Here is a 25,964-nt window from a genome sequence, read left to right on the forward strand (position 1 = left end):
ACCGGCGCCATCATTTGAAAGTGGGACCGCGGACAACTGGTAAGCTGCACAGCCGCCCGCCCCGCATGCACAGAGTGGCAGCCAGCAGGCTGCCCGCCCACCCCGCGTACAAGCCGCCGGGTACCTGTGCTTGCGTGCGGTGGCAGCCGGGTACCCATGGCTGTGTGCGGGCGGCAGATGGGTGACTGTGTGAGGGCGGCAGCCGAGTACCTGCACGGGCACCCGACTGCCGCTCGCACACAGCACCCGGCTGCCGCCCGCACACAGCCATGGGTACCCGGCTGCCACCGCATGCAAGCACAGGTACCTGGCTGCCGACCCCACACAGCACCCGCTGCCGCCCGTACACAGCCACGGGTACCCGGCTGCCGCTGCATGCAAGTACAGGTACCCGGGCGCTTGCATGCAGCCACAGGCACCCGCCCGATCGCCTCAGACAGGACCCCCCCCCCCCCCCCGCTACCGCTTTATAAGACGCACCCCCCATTTTCCTCCCAAAATTTGGGGAGGAAAAGTGCGTCTTATAAAGCGAAAAATACGGTAAATATATAAAATCTAATAGCTTTATTCCTCTTGCTCTATAATCTGCATCCCTGAAGACATACACTACATGTAACAAGTATTCAATCTCCTTGAAGTATTGGTGGTGACAGCTAGTAGTTCCTTTTGTTATTGGAGTTGGCAGTGACTGTAGCAGGGTATATATATATTTCATGAGCTGGAATCGAAATTGTATATACCATACACTCACTGTGAGTTCCCCAATAACTACCCCGCTAGTGGAAACAGCCACGACCTCTCCCATCATTCGTCAATCAATTGCATAATTGACATGACGATTAGAGGCAGTGGAATGCTGTTAGTGACAAACTGGTGGCAGTGGTGGAATATCTGCGTAATCTCCCAACCTATGTCCTTGACACTATAGATGAGAGAGGTGCAGGAGGAGGGAAGAGCTGGAGGCAGACACAGATATTCTGCTGCAAGTAATGAAATAACAGATACAGTTCTCCATATAACATTATATGCACCATCTCCCATCTCAGTATTGGGATAATCTGTATTCACTGAATTGAGAATTTTAAGAATGAATGATCAGTCCAGGAGGAGAATGAAGCAAACTTCTCTGATATAACATACAAGTTTCTTAGTTTCGCATGTACTATTAATTTATAGGGGAAAAAAATTGCAATTCCAGGCCCCAAAAAGTCCATAAACCAAGAGCGCTAATGAAAACATGTCTCTGGACAAGCATAAATTCATTAAAATAAACAGTCACAAAGGTTTATGTGTTGGCTTGGCAAACTGGTCATGAATGTCTGTTGATACCTGGCCAGGAATGTGCTCCTCATACCCAAGACGTGAATTGTACGCATCCTCTGCCCGCACACAGTCTATGATATGATTGCTGCTTGGGGCAATCCAGCTGTAAATCTGGTAAGGAGTTGCAATTCTCTCTAACGGATGACGTTGAACCCTAGAAGTTGAGGGGAAAAACGGAAATCTTATATAGGTGTCTTGCAAGCATAAAAAAATAAAAAGCGTTATAAGCAACACTAAAAAATGAAGAAATTGCCAGATATATCAACCGCTGGATGTGTCTGACAACAAGAGTGTAGACTGTACCAATGACAACCAGTAGAATAGTGATCAGTACTGGTCTATTCTATGAGACATGTGCATTTGTGTGATTATAATCTCTGTGTTGCAGACATTTACCTTTTCTTTTGTAGATTGGAAAAGTTTTTCTTGAAAGCCGGGCTAACTTGGTTCAACAATTCCACAATACTGTGGCTCAACTGGCTGGGTGATGCAGGTTTCGGGTTAAATACTTCTGCTGTTGACCTTAAAAAAATGCAAAATAATGAATACTTTTATTTTAAGGGAACATGTCACAAACCTTTACCCCTAAAGCAATTAATAAGATTATGTAACCCTTTAAAATATAAGCTAGTCCATCCCTTTATGATCCCAAAGAACTGAAGCAGCAGTGAGAAATTACATTTTGAAGTTTTGTCTAAAAGTGCATTGGGGCATGATGATGCTCTTCTAGCATCTCAGGATCACTTTTCTATTTCTATTTCTCCCTTCAGAACCCTCCTATGGCTGATTGACAGGTCATTTGCTCTGATACATGGCCACTGACCTGTCAATCAGCCAGAGGAGGGTGCTGCTAGGTAGGAAATAGAAAAGTGAGGCTGAGAAGCTAGAAGAGCATCATTATTCCCCAATGCACTTAAAAACATGATTTCTTAATCCTGGAGCAGTGCTTTGAGGTCATAAAGTTATCTACTGACTTATCTTTTAAAGGGCATATAAATGATTTGGGGAGTGGGATTTAAGTCTCTGATAGCTTCCCTTTAAGAAACAGCCCAAAGATAAATTAGTATTCTAACAACTATTAGTATTCTTCTCCATGTGCTGGTAAAAACGTAAACTTGTTCTGCACCCGAAGCACGATATTGAGGTCCCAATGTGGCACCCTGCAAAATCAGGCATCATAAATATCTGTGAGCTCTGATGGTGTGAGGAGCCAGCTCCCCTAGGATTGAGTGCTGTTGGAGATCAAGGAGGCCAGCCAGTGCCTTCACTGTGGACGCTGTTGGGACTCCAGCGAAATCTGTGCAGCTGTATGGAACATATTGTCCAGTGCGGTCCAAGACTACACCAGTTAGGGATCAGAAGGGGGATGTTTTGATAAGATCTTAAGTTGCCAGTTGTGGGAAGAGAGCTGAGGAACTCTTCCTGTAAGCTTGAGGTGCTGTGGATGCCAAGATCCAGTCTGAGAGGAGATGTTTAGTGCACGTATAGTGCTATAACCATCGGGAGTGAAGAGAGCTGCTACACATTGCCAGAAAAGAGCTGGGTTAATAACACCATGAAGGGCTGTCGACTCTTTGCACTCAATAACTGTAGAGAGCTGTAATCATCATCATCGTCAATTTCTCAAGTAAAAGTGAGTTTTTCTGTTGCACCTGAGGTTTGGACATTGCTTATTGAGATAGCATGATACTGCACCCTATCCATAACTTCCACATTTTTTTTTTATTCTGCTGATGACAGCCCGCGAGCCAGAAAAACCACCGTGAGCGTTGGTTGCCATTACACCCTGGCTTGGCGGAGGCCAACTCAGACACCAAGGTAGCCTCAGACATTTAGAAGTATCACTGACTACTGAAAACTTTCCTCAACGTACTTACTGGTTGATGTAGAAGCCCCTATTGGAAGAAGTAATATTAATGTGGTGGTCTTCCATCGTCACTACAGTTAAGTATAAGAGATCCCCATGCATTTTCCGATTGCCGGGAGGAGGATTCCAGCCACTCATTATCAATGATTTCAGACATTGTGGAGTCTGCTGTAAAGATAGTACCAAATGAAACAAGATCAGAAAAGTAAATTAAATTAAAGAGATGCCCCCAAAAGAAACATTTATGGCACTTGGATAGACATAGCGATTTCTGTAACTCCAATGGAAATCAGCGTCCATCTCTTGAAAAGTCCTGATAAATCTCTGCAAGTAATGGGTGACCAGGCACCCCTATTCTTAGGATTGTACTTAGACATTTTTTATTATTGTTATTAATTATTATCATTATTATTATTATTATATTGATATTCCACAAGTGATTAATGTGAAAACCAGTTTCATTTATAATGTGGTAAAATTAATTGTTATGACCAAATTAAGGAGGAACAAAAGTCATATTAAGCATTTTTGGCAGAATGCCCTAAACTGTGACAACAGTTGCTATGGTGGGTGCATGCCACGCTGACAGTCAAAAATTTCCGGAATGGTAAGAAGTTAACCTTGTTGTCGAAGCTGATAGGTTGAAGAGCTTGTAAAGGACGCTCTATGCTTCCTGGAAGAACATATTCTGGTGGAGAACAGTCTATGGCCTCCAGCCCTTGTTCTGCAGTTGAACGCTTCTTCTTCTTTCCATTGTTTTCAGAACTGGAGGAATCTAAGTTATAGAAACAGAATTTTTGGAAATAGATAAATCCAGGGCAAAATAGAGGAACTATATTGAAAAATCGTAAAATCTAATTATTGGTACCTCCAATATCACCTTCTGAAATGTTGCTAAGGAAGGACAGTGAACTGCAGTCTATTCCATTGTAGGCATCAGTGAAGTCCAAGCTTTTCAACAAGTCCCTGAAATGGCGTATGTGAATTCGTGCTTCTCTGATGGTATATGCCTCTAAAAAAAAAGATAGCTGAGATTGTTATAATTAATGTCATGAGATCCGCTCTATGTTATATATATTTTCATAACACAAACTTACCTTCCACCACTTTTAAAACAGAACCCTCTTTCAGTCCCTCAACAGACTTAAGCTCTGAAAAGTTGTCCAGAACATTCCCATCAAACTGCAGTGAAAAGCAGGTTCTATGACAGGAGTCTTCATGTTCCATCAATACCTGGATAATCTCCTGCACCAGCTCTTTCGATGACACCTGTACAACATAGAGTTCCTTTTAACATACCAAACAGCTCAGAAATGATAGATTTTGGAGTATGTTTGTGGGATTTTTGCCCATTAACCCAAAAGAACATTAGTAGGAGATGAAGGCCTGGTTCAAAATCTCTGTTCTACTTGAGGTCAGAGCACTGCATGGCTAGTCAAGTTCTTTCTCACCAAACCTGTCTACCCATGCCTTTATGGACCTTGCTTTGAGCACAGAAATGGTGAACAGAAATTTCACCATTGTGAAAGTGAGTTTCTTTCTCAAACTGCTCCCACAAAGTTGGAAGCATACAAATCTCCTAAATGTATTGGTGTGCTGAAGCTATAATATTTCCCTTCACTGGAATTAAGGGGCCCAGGCCACCCTCTGAAAAACAACCCCATAACGTCATCCTTCCTCCACCAAACTCTAGAGTGAGACCAATGAGGTCCTTCAGGTAACGTTCTTCTGACATTTGTAAATTAGGGGTGCTTCACACATAGCGACAGCGACAATGACGTCGCTGTTACGTCACCACTTTCTGTGACGTAACAGTGACCTGGCAATTCGCTGTTATGATCGCTGCTTAGCTGTCAAACACAGCGACGCAGCAGCGATCATAACATCGCTACATGTGCAGAGAGCAGGGAGCCGCGCACACTGCTTAGCGCTGGCTCCTTGCTCTCCTAGCTACAGTACACATCGGGTTAATTAACCCGATGTCTACTGCAGCTACATGTGCAGAGAGCCGGAGCCGGCAGCACAGGCAGCGTGAGAGCTGCGGAGGCTGATAACTAAGGTAAATATCGGATAACCACCTTGGTTACCCAATGTTTACTCTGGTTACAGCTTACCGCAGCTGCCAGATGCTGGCTCCTGCTCCCTGCTCGCTTCATTTGTCGCTCTCTCGCTGTCAGACACAGCGATCTGTGTGTCACAGCGGGAGAGCGCCTTTGAAGAAAATGAACCAGGGCTGTGTGTAACGAGCAGCGATCTCGCAGCAGGGGCCAGATCGCTGCTCAGTGTCACACACAGCGAGATCGCTAATGAGGTCACTGCTGCGTCACAAAAACCGTGCCGTAGCAGCGATTTCGGTAGCGATCTCGCTATGTGTGAAGCACCCCTAAGTTGTGCTAATCAGACTGAATGAAAAACCTAAATTTAATCATTAAGAGGTTTGTCCCAGTTCTTTTGTCCATGTAATGTGCATTGATAGATGTATCTTGTTTAAAGCGGTTGTCCAGCCTTATAGTACAAGTCTGTAGTCACTCTATGTGACTACAGCCTTGTGAATGCAGTGCATATGCTGTGAGGATTCTCCCATGCTGGAGGTAGGCTCGTGACCGCATGGATGTAATTTCCATACATACAGTCATATGAAAAAGTTTGGGCACCCCTATTAATGTTAATCTTTTTTCTTTATAACAATTTGGGTTTTTGCAACAGCTATTTCAGTTTCATATATCTAATAACTGATGGACTGAGTAATATTTCTGGATTAAAATGAGGTTTATTGTACTAACAGAAAATGTGCAATCCGCATGTAAACAAAATTTGATCGGTGCAAAAGTATGGGCACCTCAACATAAAAGTGATATTAATATTTTGTAGATCCTTCTTTTGCAAAAACAACAGCCTCTAGTCGCTTCCTGTAGCTTTTAATCAGCTCCTGGATCCTGAATGAAGGTATATTTGACCATTCCTGTTTACAAAACAGTTCCAGTTCAGTTAAGTTTGATGGTCGCCGAGCATGGACAGCACGCTTCAAATCATCCCACAGATGTTCAATGATATTCAGGTCTGGGGACTGGGATGGCCATTTGTTAGGGCCAGATGGACGGGCAGACCCAGGAGGTGGATCCACTGGGCCGAACACCTTCCTGAAGGCAAGGAGTCCGGTAGCCGGAGCACTACAGGTAGCAGGACAGTCCGTGCAACAGAGTAGAATGGTGAAGTCCCTGGGACCACGGAGTCACTGATGGTAGTCCGGGTGACGGAGCTCAGGTTCGGAGGCCGAGGTGTTGTCAGGCAGAGTCCGGAACCGATGGAGCGAGAGGACGGGTCACCACAGGGATCAGAGATGGAACGGACTGACGGGATGGCAGATAGTCAGCGTTCGGGGTTCGGGAGTCGGCAGGACCGGATGGCGAGGCAGGAGCGGCTCTAGAAGAGAGATAGGTGAATATATCACAGAGACACAAGGAGACCTGACTCCTAGCTTAGGAAACACGAAGAACAGGCCCCGCCCACTTGGACACTAAACCCCTTTATACCCTGTACCTGTGTGTTCAATTTCCTGTCAGTGGACGCTGGCCCTTTAAGAGAGGGTCAATGACCGCGCGCGCGCCCTAATGCGCATGCGCGAGGCCCGGGTGCCAGAAGCCAGGGCAGGGAGCGGTGAGCAGGAAGCAGGAGAGCCGGGCTGGGGCTGAGTAGCCGACGGGCGCCGGGAGCGGGGACCAGGACGCCTGGGGACCGCAGGCAATGGAGGCTGGAGACCGGGGAGCGGCGGACGCCGGACAGAGGAACCGGGGAGCGACGCAGGGAAGCCGGGGAGCGTGGCAGGTGAGCCGGGGAGCAGAGCAGGGGACCCGGGGAGCGTGACACCATTCCAGAACACTGTAATTGTTCCTCTGCATGAATGCTTGAGTAGATTTGGAGCGGTGTTTTGGATCATTGTCTTGCTGAAATATCCATCCCCTGCGTAACTTCAACTTCGTCACTGATTCTTGCACATTATTGTCAAGAATCTGCTGATACTGAGTTGAATTCATGCGACCCTCAACTTTAACAAGATTCCCGGTGCCGGCATTGGCCACACAGCCCCAAAGCATGATGGAACCTCCACCAAATTTTACTGTGGGTAGCAAGTGCTTTTCTTGGAATGCCGTGGTTTTTTGCCTCCATGCATAACGCCTTTTTGTATGACCAAACAAATCAATCTTTGTTTCATCAGTCCACAGGACCTTCTTCCAAAATGTAACTGGCTTGTCCAAATGTGCTTTTGCATACCTCAGGCAACTCTGTTTGTGGCGTGCTTGCAGAAACGGGTTCTTTCGCATCACTCTCCCATACAGCTTCTCCGTGTGCAAAGTGCGCTGTATTGTTGACCGATGCACATTGACACCATCTGCAGCAAGATGATACTGCAGGTCTTTGGAGGTGGTCTGTGGATTGTCCTTGACTGTTCTCACCATTCTTCTTCTCTGCCTTTCTGATATTTTTCTTAGCCTGCCACTTTTGGGCTTAACAAGAACTGTACCTGTTTTCTTCCATTTCCTTACTATGTTCCTCACAGTGGACACTGACAGTTTAAATCTCTGAGACAACTTTTTGTATCCTTCACCTGAACAACTATATTGAATAATCTTTGTTTTCAGATCATTTGAGAGTTGTTTTGAGGAGCCCATGATGCCACTCTTCATAGGAGATTCAAATAGGAGAACAACTTGCAAGTGGCCACCTTAAATACCTTTTCTCATGATTGGATACACCTGCCTATGAAGTTCAAAGCTCAATGAGGTTACAAAACCAATTTAGTGCTTTAGTAAGTCAGTAAAAAGTAGTTAGGAGTGTTCAAATCAAGAAATTGATAAGGGTGCCCATACTTTTGCACCGGTCAAATTTTGTTTAACCCCTTAACGACCCATGACGTACTAGATACGTCATGGATCGTGTGCCGGTAAGCCCCGCCCCCTGCCGCCGCCGGGCGGCGGCGATCGGCGCACATATCAGCTGTTATCAACAGCTGATATGTGTGCCTGCTAGCCGCGGGTGGAATCGCTTCCACCCGCGGCCATTAACCCCTTACATTTCGCTGCCAAAGTCTTGGCAGCGATATGTACATGGGCGCCGCCATGACAGTGACTTACCCCGCCCCCACCGGAAGTCACGTGACATGATCACGTGACTTTCGGCGGTTGCCATGGTAGCACAGGGTCATGTGATGACGCCTGTAGCTAACATGAGTCACTTCCTCTCAATGCCGGAATACAGCCGGCATTGAAAGTGAAGCAGCAAATCTGCAGTTCTCAGCTCTGTAGCTGAGATCTGCAGATAGTGCAGAGCGATCGGATTGCTGATCGCAATAGCCCCCTAGGGGGACTAGTAAAATAAAAAAAGAAAGTAAAAAAAAAAAAAGTTTTAAAAAATTAAAAAAAAAATAAAAAAACCTAAAAGTTCAAATCACCCCCCTTTCACCCCATTGAAAATTAAAGGGTTAAAAAAATAAAAAATACACACATATTTGGTATCGCCACGTTCAGAAATGCCCAATCTATCAAAATATAAAATCAATGAATCTGATCAGTAAACGGCGTAGCGGCAATAAAATTCCAAACGCCAAAATTACGTTTTTTGGTCGCCGCAAATTTTGCGCAAAATGCAATAACAGGCGATCAAAACATAGCATCTGCGCAAAAATGGTACCGTTAAGAACGTCAGGTCGAGACGCAAAAAATAAGCCATCACTGAGCCTCAGATCCTGAAAAATGAGAACGCTACGGGTTTTGGAAAATGGCGCAAAACGTGCGCCACGTTTTTTGGACAATCTTGTGAATTTTTTTTAACCCCTTAGATACAAGTAAACCTATACATGTTTGGTGTCTACAAACTCGCACCGACCTGAGGCATCATACCCACACATCAGTTTTACCATATAGTGAACACGGTGAATAAAATATCCCAAAAACTATTGTACAATCCCATTTTTTTTGCAATTTTTCCGCACTTGGAATTTTTTTGCCGTTTTCCAGTACACTATATGGTAAAACTTATGGTTTCATTTAAAAGTACAACTCGTCCCGCAAAAAACAAGCCCTCATATGGCAAGATTGATGGAAAAATAAAAACGTTACGCCTCTCGGAAGAAGGGGAGCAAAAAACAAAAACGCAAAAACGGAAAGTGCCCGGGGGCTGAAGGGGTTAAATGCGGATTGCACATTTTCTGTTAGTACAATAAACCTCATTTCAATCCAGAAATATTACTGAGTCCATCAGTTATTAGATATATGAAACTGAAATAGCTGTTGCAAAAACCCAAATTGTTATAAAGAAAAAAGGTTAACATTAATAGGGGTGCCCAAACTTTTTCATATGACTGTACATTCATGTGCCGACTAGATGTGTGCGGCCTCTCTCAATGCAAGTGTACGGATTCGTCTAGTTGTAATGTAGCCGGCAGTATGCAAATCACATACTTACGGTCACATGACCGTCTGCTCCCAGGTCTAACACCGCAGAATCCTCACAGTGTACATGCTTTGTACGGATTCACAAGTCTATAGTACCTTAAAGTGACTACATAATTGTACTTTAAGGCTGGACAACCCCTTTAATTATTACAGACAAATACTCCAATTTCCATTCATTGAATTCAAGGAAACTCTGAAAAAAAACCCCACCTTTTTTCTTCTAGTATGGTCAATATAAAATATACATATTATTAATTTTGTACTACGGAGGGTAATGGTATCCTCATAAACGGAAGTAACAAAAAATTAAATGATCTAATTAGCAATAATCACATCAGGTTTTCTATGTACAAACAGTAGCAGAGCAGCTGCAGGAGTGGACTGTTTATTCCAAGAAGGTGTCATATATTTTACTGGAGTGAAGAAAACAGAATATGCCGCTCCATCCAAGGCTGTCCAGGGTGTGTGCTGCATAATGACCCTCGAAAGGCAACAGGTGTAAGAGATTTTTTTTTTCTTATAAAAGTGCTTTGTGCTCACACCAGTGCCTCCTATAATGTCTATGGGTGCAGGAGAAACATCGGACTGCACTCGGATGTTATCCAAGTGCAGGGCGATATACGCATATCAGCATATCAGATACACATCAATGGAGGAGATGGGGCATTAATCCCTCCCTCTCCTCCGAAGCTGTGATCTGATCTCAGGAACGGATCACACTCGCAGCAGAGCCTGAGCGGAGGGTCATTAGCATATCACAGCCAATGATCTCGCATCAGAAGCAATATCCAAGTGTGACTCAATTAATTTGATCTAGTAGCTTTGCTATGTATGAAGAGAATAAAGCTGGTTGCCTCAGTTTTAACCATAATCCAGTTTAGTGAGTGAATGAATGTGCAACCTTTCTATCTCAGCAGATGGCAAGTCCAAAAACTAACCCCAGTTTTGACAAAATATATACAGTATATGGGGAATCTGATGGAGCATTTTACAATTTTATATTCCATATGGATCTGTCATATAAAGTCCCTCTATGTAGTCCCTGTATGAAACTGGAGGCATATGAAGAAGTTGTCACACAGTTGGATGCATTAACCTTTACTTTAATATTTCCCTGGGGGCACAGGAGGACAAATATACAAAAGGGCCCCTGTACAAGCATAGTATATGGGCCCTTTGCAATCTAATAGTTCCATCTTTGAAAGAAGTTGCTAGGTGCTTTGGAGGTGGAAGCGGACCTACATATCACCTCTTTGGTTCCCGTGCGGCGACATGGGCTACAGCAGGTCTGTACAACATACGGCCCATATGCTGCCGACCAAGGGGATTGATGCTGCATACGGTACCAGGTAATGCTGACTCCCTCCCTACTACCATTTATACAAATGTATTCACTTCTTTCAGACATGAATACATTTGAACACTGTGTCCCGGACTGGGGTAGAGGAGCGCAGATGAGTGCCCGTCAGCCCTTGCCCCAATGTACAGTAACGTGGAGAGGTCAGCACGCTACTAACCTCATCACACTGCTGCTGGTGCCGGGCCACAGCAGGCACTGGTAAGTGCTCCAGGAGGAGCTGAAGATAAAATGCGCTTCAGGATTGGTGTTAATTTTCAAGGGACATAATGGAGCAGTGGGGAATATTATGAGCTGTGGAGGACATTGTGGAGCTGTGGGGGACATTGTGGAGCAGTGGGTGATATTGTGAAGCAGTGTGGCACACTGTGGAGCAGTGGGGGACATTGTGGAACAGTGGGAGACTTAAAGCAGAGAGGACGTGTGAGGGAATATTCTGGAAAGGGGCAGTGTGGGGGACATTATAGAGAGAGGCAGTCTGGGGGTATATTTGGTGCAAGAAGCACAGTGCAGTGCAGCCTGGGATAAATTCATGTGCTGGAGGTGGTTCTGGTGCTGCATTTATGAACTGATGGTGATTCTGGCACTGCATTCATGTGCTGATGGTGGTTTTTATCTTTTACCCATGTAGCAATCCATAACATGCTTCATAGCTATGTTAAAACATAACATTTTGAAATTTGAGATTATGAAGAGGATTTAGTCAGTTTCTGCTCCAAACATAAATGCATAATAATTGGAGAGGGAAATGAGTCCCACTGACTTGCTGTCACCCTGAGGAACCTGCCACTGAAGTCAGGCAGCCTAAAAATCCAATGGATAGAGCGGAGACAACTAAGCTGCTGTCTCTATGCACTGCCCCACACTGAAGTCTGGCAGCCAGCGCTGAAAATAAATGTGCTGTTATTGGAGTGGACATAGCAAGAGGATGCACTTGCTGACTCCCTGCTGCGCCTCCCACTGATAGGCTGGCCATGTGTACAAGCGAGCCAGATCTTTTTCGCGGGACAAATGTTATCACCCTGCGGGCAAGATTTAGCCCACAGGCCAGACTTTGACATGTATGGGCTACACTAATGATGCTTGAGCGAGTGAAGGTATAGCGTAGCTTGAAGGCAATGAAAATCCGATCAGAATGAGTCACTAATGTTTTACCTTCACAGATATCTTCTGTCATGTTTCTATGATATGTCAGAAGATAAAACTGTGCACAAATCCACACAGACATTTCATACATGAACACTCAGAAAAATGTTTCTTACCTGTATTTCAATACCGTCTCCTCCAGGTAGCTGAATAGTCACATTATACAGATCCTGAGAAGCGTGCGTGTCTCCTGACGGGGTTACAATTTTCTGTGCTTTTCCTTCTGCCACTTTGGTAATATCTATACATATAATACATAGGAAGACATGAGTATTATATTATTAATGCAATATTTATTCTGTGTGGGTAACGAGACCCCTTTTCTCAGATTCAATATGGGACCAGTCAAATCTCCTCTAAACAAAGATTTGTAGCCAATCATAACTAGGAGTGATGAGTGAGCACTACCATGCTTGGGTGATCGGTATTCGTAACTAGTGAGGAGTGAGCACTACCATGCTCTGGAGCTTAGTACTAGTGATGAGTGAGCAATACCATGCTCAGTACTAGTGATGAATGAGCACAACCATGCTCGGGTGCTCGGTACTAGTGATGAGTGGGCACTTCCATGCTCGGGTGCTGAGTACTTCTAACTAGTGATGAGTGAGCAATACCATGCTCGGGTGCTCTGTACTCGTAACTAGTCATGAGCAGGCACTACAATGCTCGGGTGCTCGGTACTCATAACTAGTAATGAACGAGCACTACCATGCTCGGGTGCTCAGTACTCCTAACTAGTGATGAGTGAGCAATACCATGCTCGGGTGTTCTGTTCTTGTAACTAGTCATGAGCATGCATTACCATGCTTGGGTGCTTTGCTGTACTCATAACTAGTGATGAGTGAGGAGCACTACCAGGCTCGGTACTAGTGATCAGTGAGCACTACCATGCTCTGGTGCTTGGTACTAGTGATGAGCGAGCACTACCATGCTCGGGTGCTCATTATGTGTTGCCCAGGGAATGGTGTACTTGGTCCCAAGCGGTGTATAACTGGGGAATGTCCCTTTGGTGGCCGTTGCTGGAGTTATGGACAATCCACAACATGGAATATGGGCCATAACTTTGCCTGGGAGCGTTGTGAGGCAAATCCCGGGATATGAAGATGAATTATGACTTCCAGTCATAATCGCTCATCACTCCCTGGCAGTGCCCCCCTCCCTTCTTGTTCTCAATGTCCAGCATCTGTGAAGGTGTTACACCTCCATGGCCATCTCCTGTGATATGGAGATGAGATGATGTGGGAACAATGGACACAGGAGGACTCCCTGCCGTGACCCTGTGGTAGGAGCTGCTATCTAATTAGCAAGCTTGGAAGTATCCAGACAGAACGACTCCAGTAAAAAATGGTTCATATCTCGCAAGCCATATTTCCGATAAATATGGCAACCATAAAAATGGTGTCTCCGCATGCGGACGATGCTGGCACACCCTTTTTATGGGAGCGGGAGCTTGGGAAATACCCCAGGCGTGATATCAGCCAATGTGGAACTAGTAGACGAGTCATGAGTCCTCTCATTCTATAGCTAAATTCATAACTGTCACAATGAGAGCATTGGCGTCCGCCTACGACGCTCCCAGGCCAAGTTATGGCCATATTCCATGTTGTGGATTTTGTCCATAACTCCAGCCAGGGGTGGAGCAGTGCTCCCTCTGAGGTCACTAAGGTAGGAGGGGACCTGGATTTGCCCAGGTTGATAACCCTACTTCGGCCATTTTCCAGGGTTCTTTCGCTGGGGGTCACGTGTGAGAAACATCTGTGGGAATTCCTGGAAACCTGGTCTACAGCGCCCCCCTGTGGCCAGACGCACAAGGTAACTGCTGGAACTGTGTATGCCTGTTTGTAACCCATGCTTTGATTGTAACTGTACTCTGACATATGTATATTCTGTAGATTCCCTATTGTATATATTGTAGTTTCTAGTGTGCTTTAGGCTGATTAAATTATATAATTAATCTTGGGCTGTTCTGTTATCTCGATCTTGAATCCCACGTCTGTGTGTTCGGCTAATAGTTACCGTGAAGCGGTTGGTGGCAGCGAGTTGTGCCAAGGATTATTGTGGGGAGGCCAGTGAGATTCGGGGAGGTTTTATATATTCCGCCCGCGGAGGTCGGGGGAATATATACCCTACTCTCACCGGGGACCCTTCAATAATCGGCATAAGTAGTATAGCGGCCTCCTTGCTTATTGTCGGGCAATTCCATAATTGGCCTGACTATAAGAGGGGCGCTAGAGAGCGCGTCACGTGCTCTGTCTGTCGGTCGGGAGGTATAAAGGAGGGGTGACCCCCACTTGTTACCCCCCGATTGTAACGTACTGGTAGCCAGCGCGGGGGATTTCTGAGTGACCCCCCCGGTGGTTCGTGACATATTGGTGGCATAGCGGTGGGATCGAGATAATAGTGTGTGTGAGTGTGAGACCCATACTCCCAGACACTAAAGACTGCCTGCAGCAGCTGTGGCTGCTGGGGTCTTCAGACTAGCTCAACACTAGAGTGTCAGAGTGCAGATACTGTAAGGTGTGTGGAGGCATCAGGTGTCAGTTCTGTGTCAGTGACCAAAAGTCTGCAAGAATGGCTGATGGCACCAGGAGCAGAGCTATGCAACTGGCCAATGCTAAAGCAGGAGCCGAAGAGAGGGAGGACGGTGCTGTGGACAGTAATGAGGAGGTTGCCCACGAGTCCTCCAGGAGCTCGACGCCAGAAAACAGCTCTGCAGAGGACATTGCACAACCTGGCACTGCTGGACAAGATGAGGAGCAGCTCACCCAAGGGTCCTCAACGAGCCAGATGCCAGCCCTCCGCTCTGCAATGGACAGTGAATCACCAGGCTCCGCAGCGGGCCGCAGATCACCACATGCCATTCCACCGAGCCTGGGAGGCTCGGATAGCCTTCTTCAAATGGCTATGGCCCTTCTCCAGGCTGGAGACCGGGAGGGCTACAGGGAACTCATGGCAGAGCGCAGGGCAGCGTGTGAGGCTGCGGAGCGGCAGGCAGAGCGGCAGGCAGCGCGTGAAGAGCGCCAGGCAGAGCGTGAGGCTGCGGAGCGACGGCAACAGGCAGACCGGGACCACCAGCTGCAGCTAGCTCAGCTCCGGCCCTCATCAGCCACACGTGACCTTCAAGACACCAAACTTCCAAAGGTCCGTGTTGAGGACTTCCCAGTGCTGGAGAAGGATGGAGACTTGGACTCTTTCTTGACTGCTTTTGAACGGACTTGCTTGCAGCACCATCTGGACAAGGACCAGTGGGCCAAATACCTGACCCCCCGTTTAAGGGGTAAGGCCCTGGAAATCCTTGGGGACTTGCCTGCTGAGGCAGATCAGGGCTACGACACCATCAAGCGGGCCCTGATCCAACAGTACAACCTCACTCCAGAGTCCTACCGCAAGAAGTTCCGGAGCCTACAGAAGGGACCAAAGGACTCCTGGGCTGACCACAGGCGGGCACTTGCCCGAGCTGCCGACCACTGGACCCAAGGCCTGCAGCTTTCCACCGGACCGGAGATCCTGGACTTGTTCATCACGGAGCAACTCTTGTGGAACTGCCCTGAGGATCTCCGCCAGTTCATCCGAGACCAGAAGCCAAAGGGGTCCACGGCTACAGCTGCCCTGGCCGATGACTACACCAACAATCGGGCTCCTGAGGCCAGGAGAGCAGCCACCAGCAGCACCTGGAGAGGGGGTAAGATGAATTCTGCGACTGCCCCACCTGCCCCTAGACTGCAGGGGGTGTCCCCCTCAACTCCCCTCTCCAGGCCCGTGGCAGAGCCAAGACGGTGCCACCAGTGCAACCTACCTGGACACTTCAAGGCCCTGTGCCCTCAGCGTCCCAAGGCCCCGGCTCCGTCCCCGTCCCAAGGGCCGCCCAAGGTGTATTGTGTGGGTGGGGGTGGTGGTAGGTCCCTGGACAGCTTCCAACCTGTCACCGTCGGCCGGTCTGTGACCATAGGACTGCGAGACAGCGCCTCGGAGGTGACTCTGGTGCGGCCTGAGATGGTGTCCCCCCAAGAGTTGATCCCTGGAAAAACCCTCGCTGTCTCCGGGATTGGAGGCATTGACCCGGCGCTGCCTGTTGCTGACATTTATGTGGACTGGGGCGCAGGGCGAGGGGTGAGGGAGGTGGGGGTAACTGATCGGATCCCCGCAAACGTGCTACTTGGGACAGATTTGGGGCAGATAACCTCCCAGTTTGGGCCCCCACCAAGGGCTGAACCTTCAGCCAGTACGGACATGACTCCTGACAATGTTAATGTGTTATCTATGAATGATGTGAGAGAGGGGGGAGTGAACTCTGATATTTCTGCTTGCACAGACACCATAGACACACACACAGCTGCAGCTGTGACAGGGGAGGGGGTCAGAGAAAGGTGTGACAATGCCTCTACAAGTAACCAGCCTGTGAGCTGGGATCTGTTGCCCTCTGCAGGGATAAGCAGAGAGCAGGGTGCTGCAGGGGGGGGACCAGTGTGTGGGGTGGGGGCTACCACAGCAAATGTGGGGTCCCCAGAGATTTCACAGCGGGGTTCTGTTGCTGCAGGAGGGGAACAGGCAGGTGAGATTGGGGCCGGTCCAGGAGCGGAAGTGCTCCCAGGTAAGATCTCGGTGCATGGTTCCCCCACAACCGGGGTGTCAGGAAGCCAGGTAGGTCTGCCTGAACCGGCGACTTGGTCAGGAACGGAGGAGGAGCAGGCACGACCCACGGTCGCAGCGGCTGTGGCCGCTGTCACCCGCAGTGGGAGTGCTGGAAGCCAAGGGGCCTCCCGGAGGTCCGATAGCTCTTCCCCTTCTGACCAAGTGGCAGCCGAGTCAGGTGGAGGCCAGGACACAGGTCCCGGGGTACTGACTGAAGATGTGACAGTCTCGTCGATTCTGGCCACATCTAGTCAGGGGTTTCAGGCAGCGTTAGAAGCTGACGACAGCCTGAAAGCTCTTAAGGAGCAGGCGGCACAGCCTCCCTCGGACTCGGACCCGGAGCGAGTGGTCTGGGACCAAGGACGGCTGTACCGGGCCACGGTCCAGCAGGGTTCACCGGAGGCGTGGCCCAGGGACCGACAGTTGGTGGTACCCTATCCGTTCCGGACGGAGTTGTTGCGGATCGCACATGAGATTCCGATGGCCGGACACCTAGGGATCGCTAAGACCAAGGCCAGGTTAAACCAGCATTTCTACTGGCCAAAAATGGGGGCCGATGTGGCTGCCTACTGCCGTTCGTGTGAAACCTGTCAGAGAGTGGGGAAGGCGGGGCCACACCCCAAAGCCCCACTGGTATCTCTGCCAATCATCGATGAGCCTTTCAGGAGGGTGGCTGTGGATCTGGTCGGCCCGCTGGCCATCCCCAGCAGCTCCGGGAAACGCTTCATACTAACGGTAGTGGACTATGCCACCCGGTACCCAGAAGCAGTGGCCTTGTCGTCCATTCGGGCTGACAAGGTGGCCACCGCATTGCTGGAGATTTTCTCCCGAGTGGGTTTTCCCCAGGAAATGCTCACTGACCGGGGGACCCAATTCATGTCCCAGCTGATGGAGGCCCTCTGTAAGCAAGTCCAGGTGCGACATCTGGTGGCCAGCCCGTACCATCCACAGACTAATGGCCTGTGCGAGCGGTTTAATGGCACCTTAAAGCAGATGCTTAAGATGTTGGTCGACTCCCATGGGCGTGACTGGGAGCGGTATCTCCCACACCTGTTATTTGCTTACCGGGAGGTTCCACAGGCCTCAACAGGATTCTCACCGTTTGAGCTCCTGTACGGGCGACGTGTGCGGGGCCCCCTGGCTCTGGTGAAAGAGGCTTGGGAAGGGGATTTGGCCACCCCTGGAGTGTCGGTTATCGAGTATGTCATGCGCTTCCGGGACAAAATGCAGGCCTTGACGCAACTGGTACACGACAATATGGCTCAAGCCCAGGCCGATCAGAAGCGTTGGTACGACCAGAACGCTTGTGAGAGGACCTACCAAGTGGGTCAAAAGGTGTGGGTACTGGTCCCCGTACCACAGGACAAGCTTCAGGCAGCCTGGGAAGGCCCATACCTCGTGTACCAGCAGCTCAACCCTGTGACGTACCTGGTCACCCTGGACCCTGCCCGTGGAAGGCGGAAGCCCGTCCATGTGAACATGATGAAGGCACATCATGAGCGGGAGGCATGTGCGCTCCCCGTGTGCAACCTGCCCGAGGAGGGAGAAGCGGAAACCCTCTTGGATATGCTAGCCCAGGTTAGGGCAGGCGGATCCATTGAGGATGTGGAGGTTGGCCACCAGCTCTTGGAGGACCAACGGTCCCAGCTGTGGGCCACCCTACTCCCCTTCCGGGGGTTGTTTACCAACCAGCCCGGAAGGACTGACTTGGCTGTCCATCACGTGGACACTGGGGATCATCCCCCGATCCGGCGTTCAGCATATCGGGTCTCCCTGGAGGTGCAGTAACACATGCGCCAGGAGATTGACGAGATGCTGAAGCTGGGGGTGATCCAGGCATCCAACAGCGCTTGGGCCTCGCCTGTAGTCCTCGTCCCTAAGAAGGACCGAACCACTCGGTTCTGCGTGGACTACAGGGGGCTCAATGCTGTCACGGTCGCCGATGCGTACCCAATGCCACGCATCGATGACCTGCTCGATCAGTTGGCCGGGGCTCAGTACCTGACCATCATGGACCTGAGCCGGGGATATTGGCAGATCCCCCTGACTCGCAAGGCCAGGGAACGCTCTGCCTTTATTACCCCATTTGGACTATACGAGTCCACGGTGATGCCATTCGGGATGAGGAATGCCCCTGCCACTTTCCAGCGGATGGTCAACACCCTGCTCAAGGGACTTGAAGGGTACGCGGCCGCGTACCTGGATGACATTGCCGTCTTCAGTCCCACCTGGGAGGACCACCTAGAGCATCTAGCACAGGTGCTCAGGCGGATCCACCGGGCAGGTTTGACCATCAAGCCGGGAAAGTGTCAGCTGGCCATGAGCGAGGTCCAGTACCTCGGTCACCGGGTAGGCGGGAGAACACTGAAGCCCGAGCCTGAGAAAGTGGAGGCCATCGCATCCTGGCCCACCCCCAGGACCAAGAAGCAGGTGATGTCCTTCTTGGGGACCGCCGGGTACTATAGGAGGTTTGTTCCACGCTATAGTAGCCTGGCAAAGCCCTTGACGGACCTCACCAAGAAGAAGCTGCCCTCTGCAGTCGATTGGACAATGGACTGCGAGACAGCCTTCCAGGCCCTAAAGGACGCCCTGTCCAGCCCGCCCGTGCTACAGGCAGCCGACTTCACGCGGCCGTTTGTAGTACAGACCGACGCCAGTGACTTCGGCCTCGGTGCGGTGCTCAGCCAGGTGGACTCTGCGAGCCAAGAGCACCCAGTCTTGTACCTGAGCAGGAAGCTGTTACCAAGGGAAGTGGCCTATTCCACGATGGAGAAGGAGTGCCTGGCCATAGTGTGGGCCCTGCAGCGTCTGCAACCCTATCTATACGGGCGCCACTTCATCGTGGAGACGGACCACAATCCCCTCAGCTGGTTGCACACCGTCTCTGGGACGAATGGGCGATTGTTGCGATGGAGCCTTGCGCTCCAGCAATACAACTTCACCATTCGCCACAAAAGGGGCCGTGACCACGGTAACGCAGACGGGCTGTCCCGACAAGGAGAGGTCGCGGACGGGCGCACGGGGGAACACCGGAGTGTGCTGCCCCCTAGCGCCCTCAAAAGGGGGGAGGTGTGAGGCAAATCCCGGGATATGAAGATGAATTATGACTTCCAGTCATAATCGCTCATCACTCCCTGGCAGTGCCCCCCTCCCTTCTTGTTCTCAATGTCCAGCATCTGTGAAGGTGTTACACCTCCATGGCCATCTCCTGTGATATGGAGATGAGATGATGTGGGAACAATGGACACAGGAGGACTCCCTGCCGTGACCCTGTGGTAGGAGCTGCTATCTAATTAGCAAGCTTGGAAGTATCCAGACAGAACGACTCCAGTAAAAAATGGTTCATATCTCGCAAGCCATATTTCCGATAAATATGGCAACCATAAAAATGGTGTCTCCGCATGCGGATGATGCTGGCACACCCTTTTTATGGGAGCGGGAGCTTGGGAAATACCCCAGGCGTGATATCAGCCAATGTGGAACTAGTAGACGAGTCATGAGTCCTCTCATTCTGTAGCTAAATTCATAACTGTCACAATGAGAGCATTGGCGTCCGCCTACGACGCTCCCAGGCCAAGTTATGGCCATATTCCATGTTGTGGATTTTGTCCATAACTCCAGCCAGGGGTGGAGCAGTGCTCCCTCTGAGGTCACTAAGGTAGGAGGGGACCTGGATTTGCCCAGGTTGATAACCCTACTTCGGCCATTTTCCAGGGTTCTTTCGCTGGGGGTCACGTGTGAGAAACATCTGTGGGAGTTCCTGGAAACCTGGTCTACAGCGCCCCCCTGTGGCCAGACGCACAAGGTAACTGCTGGAACTGTGTATGCCTGTTTGTAACCCATGCTTTGATTGTAACTGTACTCTGACATATGTATATTCTGTAGATTCCCTATTGTATATATTGTAGTTTCTAGTGTGCTTTAGGCTGATTAAATTATATAATTAATCTTGGGCTGTTCTGTTATCTCGATCTTGAATCCCACGTCTGTGTGTTCGGCTAATAGTTACCGTGAAGCGGTTGGTGGCAGCGAGTTGTGCCAAGGATTATTGTGGGGAGGCCAGTGAGATTCGGGGAGGTTTTATATATTCCGCCCGCGGAGGTCGGGGGAATATATACCCTACTCTCACCGGGGACCCTTCAATAATCGGCATAAGTAGTATAGCGGCCTCCTTGCTTATTGTCGGGCAATTCCATAATTGGCCTGACTATAAGAGGGGCGCTAGAGAGCGCGTCACGTGCTCTGTCTGTCGGTCGGGAGGTATAAAGGAGGGGTGACCCCCACTTGTTACCCCCCGATTGTAACGTACTGGTAGCCAGCGCGGGGGATTTCTGAGTGACCCCCCCGGTGGTTCGTGACAACATATAATACATAGGAAGACATGAGTATTATATTATTAATGCAATATTTATTCTGTGTGGGTAACGAGACCCCTTTTCTCAGATTCAATATGGGACCAGTCAAATCTCCTCTAAACAAAGATTTGTAGCCAATCATAACTAGGAGTGATGAGTGAGCACTACCATGCTTGGGTGATCGGTATTCGTAACTAGTGAGGAGTGAGCACTACCATGCTCTGGAGCTTAGTACTAGTGATGAGTGAGCAATACCATGCTCAGTACTAGTGATGAATGAGCACAACCATGCTCGGGTGCTCGGTACTAGTGATGAGTGGGCACTTCCATGCTCGGGTGCTGAGTACTTCTAACTAGTGATGAGTGAGCAATACCATGCTCGGGTGCTCTGTACTCGTAACTAGTCATGAGCAGGCACTACAATGCTCGGGTGCTCGGTACTCATAACTAGTAATGAACGAGCACTACCATGCTCGGGTGCTCAGTACTCCTAACTAGTGATGAGTGAGCAATACCATGCTCGGGTGTTCTGTTCTTGTAACTAGTCATGAGCATGCATTACCATGCTTGGGTGCTTTGCTGTACTCATAACTAGTGATGAGTGAGGAGCACTACCAGGCTCGGTACTAGTGATCAGTGAGCACTACCATGCTCTGGTGCTTGGTACTAGTGATGAGCGAGCACTACCATGCTCGGGTGCTCATTATGTGTTGCCCAGGGAATGGTGTACTTGGTCCCAAGCGGTGTATAACTGGGGAATGTCCCTTTGGTGGCCGTTGCCCGGTCCCGTGCCCTGGGTGTTTTTTAATGGGGAGTATTTACAGGGGAGATTAAAGTCAATGGCACCTATGGTGGTAGGCCCTCCGCAGGTAGGGATGAGCCTGGAGAGATGTATGATGGAGACTTTCACCATTAATGAGGGAGGCCACACCATGGGTTGTAGTTAACAGTCTCTACTCATTCTTGACCCTTGGACGGCTGATTCAGGTCCCTGTAGTTCCAGTGCCAGTTGATGACTCGGTTGCTCTGTCCCCGGCACCCTCAGTGTGGTTAGGGTCCCATAGCGTGGAGCAGTTTGGGGCCCGACTGTCCCTTTCTGTGGCAGTTCCCTTGTCCATACGGCGGGCAGTGTGGACCCTGTAGGGCTGGTCTGTGTCCCTAACCCTGATCCTTGCTTTACTGCTGGTGCCAACGGATGTGTTGGTTAGTGAGGTACGTGAAGGGCCCTTCACTGGCCAGGTAATTGCTAGGCTGTATGAAATTGACGCCTGACCTAGGGCCCTGTGCCCCATCAGTGCTCTGGTCCCAGCGGTACTCGGGTGTACCTGCCCTGGCGACCACTCTCCTGTGCCCCCGGGTCACCGTTACACGACCCAGCTCTAGGCACGTCTTTCCACTTTCACTCACTACTACTGACTAACTGCTGTCCCCTCCCACCAGGCTGTCTAGTCCCCTGGTCTGGCTCCGCCCTTTAGGTGGCCATCCCCTTGTGTCCATCTAGCCAATTACCTCTGGTGTGGAGTGGGAACTGGGATTTTGGTGTGTCTAGACATTGCTGGCACTGGTGTTCCAGGTCCCTGGGCGTAGGCCCTGCATCCCAGTGAGGATGCAGTACCTAGTAGTGCCCTGAGTGGCTCAGGGGCGCTACAATTACTCGTAAGTAACCAGCAGTCTGAAGATTGGGTGCTTGACTTGTGTACTGAGTATTATGGAAATCAATGGGGAGCTCTAGCATTTTTCCAATAAATCTTTTAGAAAAATGCTTCAGTTCCCAATTGATTTTCATTACTGTATAGTCAAGTCACAGCCATGAGAGAATCGTCCTGCTCTTTAAGAGTACCCAGCATCCGAGCATGGTAGTGTTCACTCAGCACTGATTACGAGTACTGAGCACGGTTGTGCCCGCTCATCACTAGTTACAAGTAGCAAGCACCCGAGTATGGTAGTGCTTACTCATCACCAGTTACGAGTACCCAGCACCCGAGCATGGTAGTGCTTGCTCATCACTAGTTACGAGTACCGTGTACCTGAGCATGTTAGTGCCCGCTCATCACTAGTTACAAGTACCCAGCACCTGAGCATGATGGTAGTGCCCATTCATCACTAGTTACGAGTACTGAGCACCCGAGCATGGTAGTGCCCATTCATCACTAGTTACAAGTACTGAGCACCCGAGCCTTGTAGTGCTCACTCATCATTAGTTACAAGTACCCAGCACCTGAGCATGGTAGAGCCCGCTCATCACTAGTTACGAGTACCGAGCACCTGAGCATGGCAGTGCTCACTCATCACTAGTTACAAGTGGTGAGCATCCAACCATGGTAGAGCCCGCTCATCACTAGTTACGAGTACCCAGCACCTGAGCATGGTAGTGCTCATTCATCAATAGTAACTAGATCTATGCCAGAAATATGAAACTGGGGCAGGTATACACATTTTCACCTACACGTATGTTAATCCTACAGATTCTGTCTTCTTGGTCTACGTAGGTATTACCAAAAGGGAAGACTGTGTTAGAAACAACCACACGACAGCCCTCATAGACCGACAGCGAGATCGCAGTATGAGTCCTTATTGATAGCGAGAAGATATTTATCAATTAGGACGCGTTGCTAGAGAATTGGAGCGTCTAAAGAATTTCTAAACGCTAGTAAGTCTGTTCAGTCTTTTTAGCTTTTTTTCTGCCATGTCTTAATCATAAGGCTGCAAATAAAAAAAAAGAAATCCCTCGGGAAATAAAACCGTTTCCAATAGGCTTCAAAACTGCCCTCGAAAATGAAAAAAACACCTCCAAAAACTCCTGAATGAAGTAGCATTTATGGAGAACTCGTGATTTTTGAGAACATTAAAAAAAAAAACCTTTAGTGCGCATACCCCTATAAATAAGGCGGAACGTTGCCTATAACAAAAAATCAGATCAATTTTTTTAAAGTTACGTGAAGCTGGAGATCATCCAAAAATGTCCTCTGGAGAGAAGGTTCTCCACGATTAATACAAACAGAAAACGATTGCTGCAGTGAAATTTCATCCCCCGCAGGTAAATATTTGTAATGTAGTGACCTGCTCTTATGAGGACCCTCCAGGAAAGTATTCTGCAGACGCGGACCGTTCCCTCACACAGAGCGACAATCAGGACGACTTCACACGTGGCCATGCACCGCACAGTGTCATTGGGCTACATTTCTCCATGCTATCCTAGTACTCATGTGCAGATTTATTGCATCCCCTATATCCGTTGTTGCAGAGTTGGAGCAATGGTGCATATAGGGTGGCACGGTGGCTCAGTGGTTAGCACTGCAGTCTTGCAGCGCTGGGGTCCTCGTTTCAAATCCCACCATCTGCAAGGAGTTTGTATGTTCTCCCCGTTTTTGCGTGAGTTTCCTTCGAGTATTCCGGTTTCCTCCCACACTCCAAAGACATACAGATAGGGACTCTAGATTGTGAGCCCCAATGGGGACAGTGTTGCAAATGTATGTAAAGCGCTATGTAATTAATAGCGCTATATAAATGAATAAATATTATTATTATTATATTCAGTATCTGCACTGTAGCATGAAGGCAACTATTTAGGAAAGGTGTGATCACTGAAGTGGGACGTTCCTCCTCGCTTGGAAGGCTTCTCATCAGTGCCCTTCACACTTCCCAATATCCCAAAAATGCCTGACCAGCCAATCCCTAACTGCACCGTCCATAGAGATCCGGTACGGACAGAGGTAAATGTAGCTTGCCAGATGTCCACCCATTTGTGGTGGGTTCTGTGTCCTCGTGTGTCTACGCTTCGATAAGACATTTAGCTGCTGGCCACTAGGACCATGCGCAGATGTGTGTGCACGGTGTGTACTGCGCTGGGGTCCAGGGGTGAGGGGGCCACTGTAAAGCGCTGCGGAATATGTTGGCGCTATAGAAATAAAGATTATTATTATTATTACCTACAAAGCGGGGGGATTGTGCATCATGGGGAGCTCTTGGGCTGCAGGGGGCCCATAGATTCTTCTCGCACAGGGTCCTCTGTGTCTGCCAGTGACCCACAGGTTCTACTGGGTAGAACAGCTTCTAGAAAAAAATAAGTTTCCTCCTCTTTCCCACCCTAACTATACAGTGATGGCAAGTGCTGGTCCGGATGCAGTAATGGCCACCTCATGCCTCATCTGCAATAATGGACCCAGCACAGAAAAGGTGACCTTGGAGGTTTGTACACACACCCACGTGTTATGTGACAACTCTCCAGCACAGAAGCTATCCCTGTCCTGGACTGGCCATGTGTCCTCAGATGCATCTCATACGATAATGGAACAATCTGATCGTATGAGACATGATGACAGCTTTGGGATAATCTGAGCGCAGAGGACTGGATGATCCCTGGTTCCTGACACCACATATAGCAGAGTGTCAGCTCCCTGGGTGCAGCCAGCATGTGCCATCACAGGTCCTCACCTGGGTGCAGGCCGTCCATGGCTCCCCCTGTATCCTGCGCTGTGTGGCCCTCGGTCCCGATCACCATGCTTCCAGCCCCGGTCCGATCAGAGCAGCGATCAGCGACTTCTCACAGAGGTCACCTCGCAGATTGTAACGGAGGAGGCGCCGTCCTCCTTATATGGTCATTTTGTCCTTTTACGGACGAGAAGCCTGACACTGGCCAATCAGAAAACGGGGGCGCGGCTTGTATCAGCGCAAATGTTACTATTCCATTGACTGAGTGTAGAGGTGACTTCTGCCCGGCAAGGACGATCGCCAGCAAGTGTGTGCCGGGGTGTGCCGCAGGTGGCCAGGGTGTGCCGCAGGTGGCCAGTGTGTGCCGGGGTGTGCCGCAGGTGGCCAGTGTGTGTCGCAGG

The 25,964-nt window shown here is 49.3% G+C and overlaps 1 protein-coding gene across 3 annotated transcripts in view; it reads right to left on the bottom strand.

The window, feature by feature from the left end:
- Nucleotides 1-25,677, bottom strand: part of LOC142248706 (clustered mitochondria protein homolog) — a 123,132-nt gene extending 97,455 nt beyond the window's left edge. The window contains exons 1-8 of one of the 3 annotated variants that reach the window (XM_075320068.1): nt 25,567-25,677; nt 12,262-12,386; nt 4,288-4,459; nt 4,071-4,202; nt 3,811-3,965; nt 3,201-3,358; nt 1,720-1,845; nt 1,330-1,477 (exon numbers count right to left, since the gene is read on the bottom strand). In XM_075320068.1, coding sequence (XP_075176183.1) covers nt 1,330-1,477; nt 1,720-1,845; nt 3,201-3,358; nt 3,811-3,965; nt 4,071-4,202; nt 4,288-4,459; nt 12,262-12,386; nt 25,567-25,633 — 1,083 coding nt within the window. In that variant the 5' untranslated portion in view covers nt 25,634-25,677. Of the gene's footprint in view, nt 1-1,329; nt 1,478-1,719; nt 1,846-3,200; nt 3,359-3,810; nt 3,966-4,058; nt 4,203-4,287; nt 4,460-12,261; nt 12,387-25,566 lie in introns of all 3 variants that reach the window. The other 2 variants (XM_075320067.1, XM_075320066.1) reach the window with 2 other exon arrangements.
- Nucleotides 25,678-25,964: the final 287 nt, after the last annotated feature.

The sequence above is a fragment of the Anomaloglossus baeobatrachus genome, chromosome 1, assembly GCF_048569485.1.
Source record: "Anomaloglossus baeobatrachus isolate aAnoBae1 chromosome 1, aAnoBae1.hap1, whole genome shotgun sequence".
Taxonomy (NCBI): domain Eukaryota; kingdom Metazoa; phylum Chordata; class Amphibia; order Anura; family Aromobatidae; genus Anomaloglossus; species Anomaloglossus baeobatrachus.